The sequence below is a fragment of the Ruditapes philippinarum genome, unplaced genomic scaffold, assembly GCF_026571515.1.
Source record: "Ruditapes philippinarum isolate M1 unplaced genomic scaffold, ASM2657151v2 ctg2766_1_1_1_1, whole genome shotgun sequence".
NCBI classification, from domain to species: Eukaryota; Metazoa; Mollusca; class Bivalvia; order Venerida; family Veneridae; genus Ruditapes; species Ruditapes philippinarum.
In genome coordinates, this window is record NW_026865110.1 from 256,787 (window position 1) to 269,809 (window position 13,023).

Here is a 13,023-nt window from a genome sequence, read left to right on the forward strand (position 1 = left end):
TGTCCTTAAATGACACTTCAGCATTTAGTACTTCTGCGATTTCGGCAATTTTAAAATCAGTAGGTTCTTACTTCGAAATATCTTTCGTGGGTTCGTACTTTGAAATATCTTTCAACATGGCGCCAGGCTCATTACTAGTAATATGTTTCGCTTGCTTTATTGTGAACTATTATGAGCGTCTATTTTTGATTTATCTATGCGATCCATGCTGTCGCAAGTCATCATTTTCACTATCCAGTTGTTGATTTTTTTATTCAAACCTGCTAGTACATCAGCAACGATAGCTTCCATCTGCTCATTAACATGTACTAAAGGTATTTGTATTTCAGAGAATACAGTTTCTTTCAAAACAATGGCTACAGAGTAACGTTTTATCGTCATTGTTAAGAACAATGTTGGTACTACTTTTCTTTGTCTAAATATCATTAAATGGAGAAGTAAGGTCGCGTTTCTTGTTTTCTCGTACTAGTTTAGTACAGCATCATTGTCACTAAATTTAGTTTGGTTACAAACTTTTTTCGCTGAGTATGGATTTGAAGACAAATTTGGCCGGGAGGTCTCTGTTTTATTTGATTTAATTTTTTTTAATTTTTTTTGTTTAACACAATTTTACCATAACCTTTACTATCGGAAAAAATAAATAAGGCGTCGCTGCAAAAGGCTTTCCAAACAGCTCTTTAAGTTCTATCTATATGTAGCCTTAGTGTTGGGTTTAGAATTAATTCCCCAAACATGTATGTAGGCTTAATACCCCGTTACGATTTATTGCTGCCTTGTTACCAAGACTGTTGCATTCACTTTAATTCATTATACATGTACATAGCAATAAGACTGCCTTTTCAATATGAATTTGTCTGTTTGAACGTAGTTCCATGCACGTGATTGGTTATTGTTTATTATTATCATAAGTATAAGTGTCACAAGTATCCATTATTATCGATTGACGATTTCGATCCGATATTTTTGCGTGAAGCCAAGCACGGACTTTGTCAATTAAAATCCGTCAGTCAAGTTTACATTTCTGGTGGTTAAAAACTGTACAGCTTGTGAAAATCTCAGTAAATGGACATATGCTGTTTAGTACTGTTAGAACATTTAATGGAGTCACGTTATGATTTGCCATGATTAAGCACTTAAATCCCCTTTCATTTTTTATCTTCTAATTTTTATCTTGGAGTGCTCTTTACATACATATAAATGTGGGACTTAAAATGAGTCTTAAGACTCAATTTTAAATTAAAAAGATACAATGTAAATGAATCTTTAAATTATTAAGAAAACTGCATATAAACCACTTAAACAGCAAAATTATGGGATGAATTCAAATCGAGAAAAAAATCGATTCAACACTTGCTTGAGTTTATGTAGCATTAAGGGGGAGTAACACTGGTATACGTTTTGGCATTATCAAGGGAGAGAAATCTACAGTTAATATTGATAAAAAATCAGCCGTGCATTCCATATACATTTGTATTCATAGCAGGTGAGTACATGATTTTAGCCGTGATGGTAAATATATAGATAAAGAACTTAATATGTAGTTGTCTACAGTTGATATTTAACAGTATACATTTGTGTGTCATTCGTCGTGACTTAAGTACACGTCGTGTATTAAAGCCAGATAATAAACTTATGCATGTAGATTTAACTTATGAGTAATATAACTTGACGCCATGAGTACAGAGAAAATACCACATGTTAAATTAAGTGATGTTAAGGAAGCATATAGCAGGATAAAATCCGTCGTTAAAAAAACTCCAGTATTCCAGGATGACGACTTCGATGAAAAATACGGAGGAAAGTTCTATTTTAAAGCAGAGAACATGCAAAAGACCGGAGCTTTTAAAATAAGAGGGGCTTTAAATGCTGTAAGTAGAATATATGTTCATTTTTTCAGTTTCTGTAGATTAAAAAGATAAATATTTCAGCAAATTTTAGCACAGGTTTTTGACTAAAGATGTCGCTGTTTCATTAGGCCTGCTGATTAATTCACAGGAGATTGACATTCTATCAATAATTGAAAAAATTAATAGAAGCAAATGATTAAAAAATAACGGCAAATGTACCACTCTATGCTATAAATAAACACAAAGAATGCAACACCTTTTGCACACACGATACACATGTTTTAATTACACGCGTGGAAAACCAATTTCATCAAATTAGTTGAGCAATTTCGATACGCCATACAAACTTTATACATTTTACAACCGCTGATATTTTAAATAAAAGTATTGCATAATAAAAAATTGGCAATATTTACTCAAATGTCATAGAATGTCATTCTCCCGCGATTAATTTTACCCGTGTGATCAGTGCCGACCAACATCAGTCGGCACGATTGACGGCTTGGTCTGCACTGTCACAAAATATTCCCAGATTGAAAGATGCACAAGTCCATACTTGGTAATGGTTAATACCCACGGTATATATTCCGTACATACTACATTAGATAATGTAGTATGTGCGGAATATGTACCGTGAGTAACCGACGATGGATTAATACATGTACTTGTAAAACAAGTGACTACTAATGGACGGCATTTAATAATAAAATACAGTCATGCTTTACTATTATGAAAATTATTTCTCTTTATATACCATTTTCATAAAAGAGAGGGGAAATTACCGTAAAGTAGGCCAAAATCAGTCCTTCAATTTTCCAAAATGTATTTCGATCTGTTCTTAAAAGTTAAATAAATAATAAATACAAAAAGTGACACGCTTTTCCTTGCAAGTTGCAGAATAAAGTATTGTTACGTATAGTATTCAACACATTGACTGGAAGATGAGCATTCCGTTATCATATTTTTTTCCTGTAAGAAAATTATCACATATGACAATATAATAGTTTTATTTCAATAAGATGTCTGTCCAAGAATTTCCTAAGTTTATATCAAAAGAGAATTAACCGACTTCAACATTCATCGAATATTTGTAAATGTGAAAGGTTTATGTTGATATAAGTTGTAAACTTGTATCCATTTTACTATGATTGTCTACATACTTATATGTATATGAAGTGAATGATAGCACTGACTTTCAGATTGTTATTTCAGGTCCTAACGTTGCGAGAAAACGGAGAAAATTTGAAAGGATTGGTAAGATTTTAACCATTAACCTACATGTACTTTGAATTTAGAACAGAAATTGTTTAAGGTTTAAACTCCGTTACTGGCAAGCCATTGTTACCATGCTTATTGCTTAGAACTGGCTGGATCCAGTACGGATTCGAGTGGGTATTTTTGATGTTGTTGTTTTTCTCCATGTTACAGAATTGAACTCAAATAAATTCTGTATAAGCGATAGTTCTGGCTTCCAAATCTTTATAAGCCGCTTTTTAACATTTTTGTTTTTCATCTGATGCGGTACGTCATTTCATACATGTATATTATATAAACGGGTACGCTGAAGACCTTAAGTTATATAGACAAAACATTTCCAAAATCCTAAATTAAAATTAGACAAGCCCACATAATAGAATAAAGTCGGTTTGTATTATTTTTCACGTACATTTGAGAGCATGCATTATCGAAAGTGACTTAAAAACAAAACAAAAACACTTTCTCATATATTCTTAACGTATGAAAAAAAGAACTTATAAATATATAAATATAAATATTTTAAGGTGACCCACAGTAGCGGGAACCATGGTCGGGCCATGGCTTGGATTGCACGGAGTTTTAATTTACCTTGTATTGTCGTCTGCCCTACAACAGTGCCGGAAGCCAAACTACAGATCATCCGTAACTTAGGAGCTGATACAGTGCCGTGTGAACCAACTCTAGATGACAGGTGATTGAAAAAATTATTTCTATCTATGCATTTGATGTTAGTTTCTGATTCGACACATGTTCATATGGTCACTTTCCCAGTTTCATTTGATCGAGCTTGTCGCATTCGTGTCTGTTTTAAAGTAAGAAAGCTGATTCGGAAGACCACCAACGTCAATTACCAATCCGGGGTTTAACGGAAAGTTTCGAGATAGATTTCTTAGTTTTACAAGCATTTAAGGAAACTCTGTATGACTGAAGTCACGGGGGTTTGAACTGGCGGTCCATTAATTTGTTAATAGGTTATATTATTATGTAGTAAGAATATAAATTACCAGAAATCAATAGTGAAAATAATTGCTTTATTAAAAGAAAGTTTGTATGGGAATCTTGCAATCGGTTTGAATTTTTATTAACCCTAAGATTCAATATCCACCAACCGACTGTTCTTTTATTTTTGATAGATTACGAAAAGTAGGACAAATACAGGATGAACGAGGCTACACATACATATCAACATGTGACGATTACACTGTTATGGCAGGTCAGGTCTGTCAAAATTAAATAAAAAAATCACGAATATATAGAGGATATTTGTTTAGTTTTCAGTGTAGGATCGGAATATATTTCACCGAGCGAGCACCAAAAGGTATATTTCACGAGTGGCGCAGCCACGAGTGAAATATGAATTTTGGTGTTCACAAGGTAAAATATATTTCAATCTTACACTAAACTAAACAAATTTTCTTTTTATTTTATACAAAGAAACGTTTTAAAAAGACATTTAACCTAATACTGAATGAAAAGCGCGCCAAATGATAATACAACTTGACGTCATTTACGACGTCACGTCATTAAGTTGGGCACGCTTATATTAAATTTTCAATGGCTTAAATTCAAAACAGTGAAATTATCAAAGTGGTAATTTCACTGTTTCAAACAGTGAAATTACCAGTTTTATATCACTGATATATTTCTATAAACCACCGAAAAGCATGTAATAAATAGAGGATATTCAAGTTTTTTCTATAAATACATGATTTATTTTCATCGAGTGGTATGAAAATAAATATTTCATGAGTGGCGGTAGCCACGAGTAAAATATGGTATTTTCATGCCACAAGAAAAAAACTTGAATTTTCTGTTTATTATATACATTTTTCTCTTTTGGACATTAAAATTTGCAAGACATTCCCTTAAATTTTGAGTACTGGCAGAATTTAAAAGAAAGTAGTCCGGCAAGACACCAGTGAAAATACGGAAAATATGTTTCACTGCAGTGAAAAATATTTTTTTTACAGTGAAAATACGGAAAATGAAAATACGCATTTTATTTCATCAATATTTCTCAATATTTCATTTCAAAGTATATACATTGTAATAAATATTATTATTCGAGGCTCTGGCGGGTATATTCAAGTTTTTTCTATAAATACATGATTAATTTTCATCGAGTGGTATGAAAATAAATATTTCATGAGTGGCGGTAGCCACGAGTGAAATATGGTAATTTTCATGCCACAAGATGAAAATAAATCATGTATTTATAGAAAAAACTTGAATTTTCTGTTTATTATATACATTTTTATCTTTTTTGACATTAAAATTTGAAAGACTTTTCCTTAAATTTTGTATACTGGCAGAATTTAAAAGTAAGTAGTCCGGCAAGACACCAGTGAAAATACGGAAAATATGTTTCACTGCAGTGAAAAATAAATTTTTACAGTGAAAATACGGAAAATGAAAATACGCATTTTATTTCATCAATATTTCTCAATATTTCATTTATAAGTATATAATAAATTATTTTATTCAACGAGTTCAGTAAATTTAGTAATGGAGCTACATTTTTATCGCATACCTAAAATTGAGAACTGACGTGATGTCAAGATATATGCACAACCGTGCAATACTATTTTGAGTCGCAAAAGCGGCACGGGTATTTGATAAAATGACATTCGTAATAAACGGCATTGCACGGCCGGGCATACATTTTGACGTGACGTCATTTACGTTATACAAACACATCGTAAAGACGTGCTAAAACTATAGGCGCAAACGAAATTGTTTTCCATGTTTACAATTCTTATGTTTGTTTCTTTGATAAATAAAATATTTTATTATATACTTTTAAATGAAATATTGAGAAATATTGATGAAATAAAATGCGTATTTTCATTTTCCGTATTTTCACTGTAAAAATTTATTTTTCACTGCAGTGAAACATATTTTCCGTATTTTCACTGGTGTCTTGCCGGACTACTTTCTTTTAAATTCTGCCAGTACTCAAAATTTAAGGGGAATCTTGCAAATTTTAATGTCCAGAAAGAGAAAAATGTATATAATAAACAGAAAATTCAAGTTTTTTCTATAAATACATGATTTATTTTCATCTTGTGGCATGAAAATTACCATATTTCACTCTCGGCTACCGCCACTCATGAAATATTTATTTTCATACCACTCGATGAAAATAAATCATGTATTTATAGAAAAAACTTGAATATCCTCTATATATTCGGAGAGATTCAATACTAAATTTATAGAACAAATTGGATAAAAATAATATTATGCTTCCCAGAGGCTCTCATAGAATAATTTTATACAACTCGTTCAATAAATTCAGTATTGCGTGAATCTACACTTATTTAATATCCTTTATTAATCTAATGCAATTTCAGATTTATAGCATAATCTTATCAATTTATATTTCTGCTCATTGCAATCCATCTCTTTATGTATATAAAAGCAACACCCTTTGGGAGACAAAGATTTTGGTGGTTTCTGATGAGTGTTGCTGTAGAGACTATAAATCTATTGTGAAGTCTTACTTTCATTTGTAAAGAATGAAACTGTTTTTGTAAAGAGCTTAATGTTCTACAGATGGCCGTCATATACGATCATGTACTTTTTTAAAAGTAATTGTAAAAATATAATATGTGCACGTTTAAATAAATATATTACTTGTACTCAATATTGATGTTGAATGTGCATATGCAAATTTCAACACCGCACCAGTTCCATTGGTAAAACGTCAATAATATGTGAAAATATCAGTGCATGTTTTGTTAGCAATATTTACGTTACCTAATGTATTATGATCACAACGGTAACATGCTTCTATAGTCTTAAGTTAATCAGTCTGTTAGAATTCACATGCATACAAGCTCATATATATAACTGTGGTTTTGTATTATTGAAATAGTTATTATATTGAGGAGAATAACATACATTTATATGGAAGCGTACAATATACAATCTTTATCTATTTAAAAAAACCTGAAATGATTTACACGCTCAACATGTGTTTGATTTAAATAACTTATTGACTTGCATATTTTCTTATCTAGGGAACTATAGCGCTGGAGTTTTTAGAACAAGTACCTGATTTGGATGCAATATTGGTTCCGACAAGTGGCGGGGGAATGATCGCCGGCATTTGTGTTGCTGCAAAGAGTATTAATCCGAAAATAAAAAGTAATTAACGTTTATTTATTTATTTATTTATTGCTGAGGGGTTATTTGTTTTTACATTGTAATTTATTATTTGAACATTTTTTTTACTTCGGTGTTGAACAACCTAATGGAAAGAATCACTTTGACCATAAATATTTAAAACTCATAAACGAAAAAGCGCAACTCAGGAACATATATTTTGATTTATTTGCAGCCATCTAACTTATTTGAAATCAAAATTTAATGTCTTTCTGCTATCTTTCTAGTATTTGCAGTTGAACCAGATGGGAAAGACTTACAGAAAAGTTTAGTTGCAGGTAGAGTTTTTGAAGATTATTTTAACATACTTCCTTGGCAACTTTTCAGCTTTATTGAAATTAAGATGTATGAATCATAAAATGCGAATTGAGAAAGGTAGATTCCTAAATAAAGAGAGATATTTACGTATATGTACTTTATGTGAGTCAAACCAACTAGGTGACGGATTTCACTATCTATTTTATTGTTCACATTGTGTTAATAGTAGACGTACATTTATTAAAGCGTATTATTATAGGTATCCTAATGCATTGAAATTTGAAGATCTTATGAATATTAAAGACAAGTCACATCTAAAAAAAACCTTGTTTTATTTTGTGAAGAGATAATCACAACATGCAAATAATGAGTATAATGTTGCATCATTAGTCTCCTTGAAATTTAATGAAGCATAAATTCCGGTTATTATTTAAAATCTAATCATATCTTTATTTTATTTTACGGGTACAATATAATTGTCACTCATTCTCCTGTTTTTATGTCTATTTTTATGTGTATTTTTCTGTGTTTCGGTTGTTACATGTTCACAATTTTGTATTTTATGTCACATGTTCTTTTAAACCATGACAGTATTGAATAAATATTGAAATCTTGAGTTTCAGTGCATATTAAACCGCAAAATTATTTTGCACTTCACGTATTAACTTTTGAGTTCGCAACTATGACAGATTACTGCGGAGTCCACTTTTAGGGATATCGTACCGCCGTATAGTTAAATTAAAAGCACATGCACATAAGGAGGCGATGCGCATCACTCCTTATATTTCATTTATCTAAATACATTTTGTGAAACATAAAACTAGTCAAGAGTGTGACATAGAATCAGACAAAATAAACCATTTTCACAAGTTAATTCCCCAAAAATAATAAACATGTAAACAGTTCGGAAACTCTTTTATATTGAGGTCATTATTTTGTATATCCTTTCTAAAGTCGCGGATTTATATTGTATCTATTTAGGCGAGCGTCTTTGGCCAAATCCTCCTAGATGCCTGGACACTGTGGCTGATGGTATGCGAATGCAGCAGCTCGGGACAAAAACTTGGCCAATCGTCCTTGAACTGGCAGAAAAACACGTGTTTACTGTGGTATGTTGTAGAAATATGTTTAGATACAAGAATTATTAAAGCAGGAGATATATGTTAAATATGGGAAAGTAATTGGAATGATATTATTGTCGCATTGTGACATAGTTAGTTATGATGTGTGTTTGTCGGAACGGTTTGTCGCAGATACTACAGTATAAACATTGATTTTTTAAAAGTTCTAGATTTTAATAAGTCCTTTAGAATTATTATGTTTTTAGAATGCCAATATTTTAAGTTAAGTGGTTTTTATATTGCTCGTGATTTATTATACTTTCTAAATTTTATGCCATGAGTTACAGCAAAAAGAATTATCACTTATTTATAGGGCCTAACAGCTTTTAAAGCAGTTACTCGAAATTTTGACCACGGTATTTTCAGACCAGGTTCTGACATAACCATAATTTTGATGACGAAATTTCGAGGGATTTTTACCAGGAACCAGAACAAAAAATGACAAGTACATGTATTTCTACACAAAAGTAAAACATTTTAAATAAGACTGTTGCGGTCTTCCATAAATTTCTGTTTTGTTAACATTACAGACTGACGATGAAGCAATTGAAGGAATGAAGTATGCCTTTGAACATATGAAGGTAAAAGCTAATTAAGTTTATTTTTTAAGTCATGTTTTTGTTTTTGTTAAAAATGTCATCCAAAAGCTTATTATTGCTTGCGATTGTGTTCATACATATAAAATAATCTTGTGTCGGTTGCTGGTACAGACCGGATTCTCTGACTCGAAGATAACCGTGCACTGCCGTTTATTTACCTTTTTACACTTCGGTTACCAAGCAATTAGTGGTGTTCCCATTAATTTCCCCCGTAAATGGCATGGTAGGGGTCGGGAAGCATCCCCCTATCAGCCTTACAATGATAGCATATGGATGAAAGCATATGGATAAATAAATTTGACTTTAATATATAAATATAGTAAAAATATTTCGAAACTTTGTTTACATTTAATATTCAGAATTTAAAAGCCGTTACTTATGAAATTACATTCTACGACAAAGGCTTTGCATCAATAGCGTGTATGATATCTTTAAAATATAAATTTTGTTGAAAATTTGTATAACGTTGTTGACAACAATAGATAAAACTCACTGTGAGCAATTCAGATATGATTAATGGCATCAAATACAGCTTTATATGACGTAAATAATTCTTTCGCTTGGATATCATTTACTTGTCTGAAAGTGAAAGATGACAAGGTTGAAAACGAGATATTTCCGTTTCAAAAATGTACGATTTTTTCTAGCATTTAAAATAATAATTACCTGAGTTTTTTTTATTTTGTTTATGTGTTCATAGAGTGACCGTCTTTGCAGCATTGCAGTTTTCAATTTGTCATATTTCAGCTGGTAGTAGAACCATCTGCTGGAACCACCATTTCTGCAGCAATGTCACGTGACCTAGACAAGCTGGTACCCGGTCCGTCGCGAAAAGTTGGAGTAATTTTATGTGGGGGAAACGTTGATATCCACAATTTACCGTTTTAAATATTTAACCTAAAGTAAATAATTATGTAAATAATAAAATCATATATAGTTTGACTTTTTGTCCTTCCCTTGAAATCCCAAATTCCAGCTCTATGCAAATAACTTATTCGTCAAGTTTACACCGCAGTCATAACAATTGTTTACCGAGGTCAAATGATATAAAATAGACAGTGAATAAATTACAAGTTTTAAATCCCAACTTTATTTTAAAGATATATTAAATAAGAAAATATTGATAATTGCTATGCAGTTTCTTTGTAAATATGAATTAAATATATTTTTTGACTTCATACAAATTATGTATGTTAAGTTTAAATTCTACTAACTATAGGTAGTCACAATATGAATATATAGAGGATATTTGTTTGTGTGAGTGTAAGATGAAATTTTATTTGATCGAGTGGGCTTTAAACACAGTATTCTCACGAATGCTGTTTTTAAAAGTTCACGAAATGAAATAAAATTACATCTTACACAACAAACAAACAAATTTCGTTTCATTTTTTGCTTAAAAACAAGTTAAAACGAAATTTCCTTAATATTAACTTTAATATTAAAATCTGTTTTCCCAACTGAGAGCCTCTATTAGTCGAATTTTTCATAAAATACAAGAAGTCTTTGGGCTGAAAAATAAGTTCAACCATCAACGTTAAATGGCGGTGATATTATTATATATTTTATTGAAAAAAAAACATGAATGATCGTTTGTGTTAATAATGAAAACAACGAGTCTAGTAGAAGAAAAAGTCACACCATCCGACCTTATTTTCGTTACTTATTGCGAATTTATATTAGACCTGGCCTTGTAAAATGTCAGCGGCCGTCATTTTTAAAAGTTGTGTATTTCACGGGAGGAAAATAATTGTGTTTAATTCACGGGATTTCTTAGTGATACATTTTTATATCTTTTTAGAAGAAAGAAAACTTATTTGAGGATTGTTACAAACAATAAATGAGTGTTGACAGATGTGTAAGCATTCAAAAAGCGGCTAGGAAATTGGAAAACATGGAATTGTTGAAAGGCTGCCATATGGGTTGTTTACTTATTCTTCGGGCTGATGGCTGTCATTGCGTTTCAAGTTTTCATATTGCATTAAACAGTTATTGCTCGTAGGATACTTAAACATGCCCAAATGTCCTCAAGAGCAGTTTTGCACGTGGAAGGAATTGTATTTTTCAGACTGTAAAAACGAAACAAAAAATTTAGAGACAATATTTGGTGATTGGTTAATTCAATGAATTAAAGAAAGTTTTCTTCTTTTTTATTACTTTTAAAATTCAAGTTATTTATCAAGTTAAGCTTTGCGTTTCTCTAAACTGCCCTGATAATGTCAGATTTGTCAGCAAAAATAAAATTGAGGTACCACATGGGGAAAAACTTGAAAAAAGTAGTTTCGTTATTGAAAAGTGTGAAATTATAGTTTAATAAATTTCACTGTGAAATTATCAAATATAATTTCACGGATAAAGCAGTAATCCAGTGAAAAGCATAAAATAAACATGTCATTAAAAAACTGGCAGGTTTTTTTTATAAAGAAAAACTTTGCTGCACCTGTAATAGGGAACGCAGCTTCCCTTACATAGTTTATTCATTCTTTTATTCAAATTAGACATATTGAGTAAGAATTTCATAGTATTCAACAAATGTCTATGATTTAAGTATGTTCTACTCAAGGATGATCATAGCATATCTTTAAAATCTTTGAAAAACATAAGTTTATACAAATTTACGCAATGAAAGACTGGTGGGTAAATATGTTATATTTATGCCCGATATATCTGCTTGTAATACCAATTACCGGACTATATTATATCTAGACACGGCAAGGATGGAAACGCGAGATGAGTTTTCTATATAGCATATATACACAACCACACAAGATTTTCTATCTCAGTAAGACCAAGTAAAAAGTCATGACAAAATCGTGTCAAATACATGTGTAAATAGATTACGTAGACATGTAGACAAGCTTGCTTTAAGTAAGTGTTTGCTTTGTTTTTTTGTTTATAATTATTTGGCATTTTTGTTAATAATCTGTACATAGAATTTCAATTATAGCAAAATTTAAATGTTTATTGATAAAAAGTTTACATTGATGCTTCCGTCATTTTTATGTAAAGCCTTATAACGAAAGGCACTCAGTGCTGCTGACCAGTAAAAGCCTTCATACGACTAATTTGAGACAATAACCCTTATAATGTTTGTATCTTGTTGCCAATTAAGCTACCTGTCCCTTTCACAGACCAGAACTTTTACTTCTTTGACTTGTGTTTGTGGTATGAAAGGTATTTAACGCATCCTCATGGCCCAGGGTATACGCATTTTGTACAGCAAAGTCGTTCAAGGCTGCAATGTTTGTGGCTAACGGAGTTTTACGACAGGAAGCTCAGCAGAGATCACCAAGCACGTTTTTATTTTATGCCCTTTCTTTGCTTAAACGTTTAAATTTATATTATTTTTTATATTACATGATGTTTTGTACATTTGATTATTTACATTAAAGACTGCCTTTAATTGATTTGAAAGATTCATATTTTCTAAACACAGTTCAGTCAAGAAAAAACACAACACTGGGAACACATCAAATTCATAAGGAAACTTTTAATCTTTCCAATTAAGTATCTGAAGATCTTTACTACAAAACTGACCATTTTGTCTGTGCAATGGTACATGTATCTCTTTTATTTGGAATAACTTCCAACAAGAGTATATAATTATTTTTAATAATAAGAAAATAAGTAAAGTCTGAATTCTGAAGTTTGGTACGAGTAGTCATGTCTCAAAAATCGTTAAATTTAGTAAAATCATTTTTCAGTGTTAAGTTTTTGGTTTGTCATACTCGTATATATCAGAAACAATACAATTAGCATGCACGGCGAAAAGGAATC

At 31.1% G+C, this 13,023-nt stretch overlaps 1 protein-coding gene across 1 annotated transcript; it reads left to right on the top strand.

The window, feature by feature from the left end:
- The first annotated feature begins 1,546 nt into the window (after positions 1–1,546).
- On the top strand, positions 1,547–10,188 carry LOC132727847 (probable serine racemase). The gene is made up of 9 exons (XM_060713433.1): positions 1,547–1,868; positions 3,060–3,101; positions 3,629–3,795; positions 4,238–4,322; positions 7,124–7,250; positions 7,496–7,546; positions 8,508–8,635; positions 9,178–9,228; positions 9,994–10,188. Exons 1-9 carry the CDS (start codon positions 1,674–1,676, stop codon positions 10,132–10,134), a joined length of 987 nt encoding a protein of 328 aa, XP_060569416.1. The 5' UTR covers positions 1,547–1,673; the 3' UTR covers positions 10,135–10,188.
- The last annotated feature ends 2,835 nt before the right edge of the window (positions 10,189–13,023 follow it).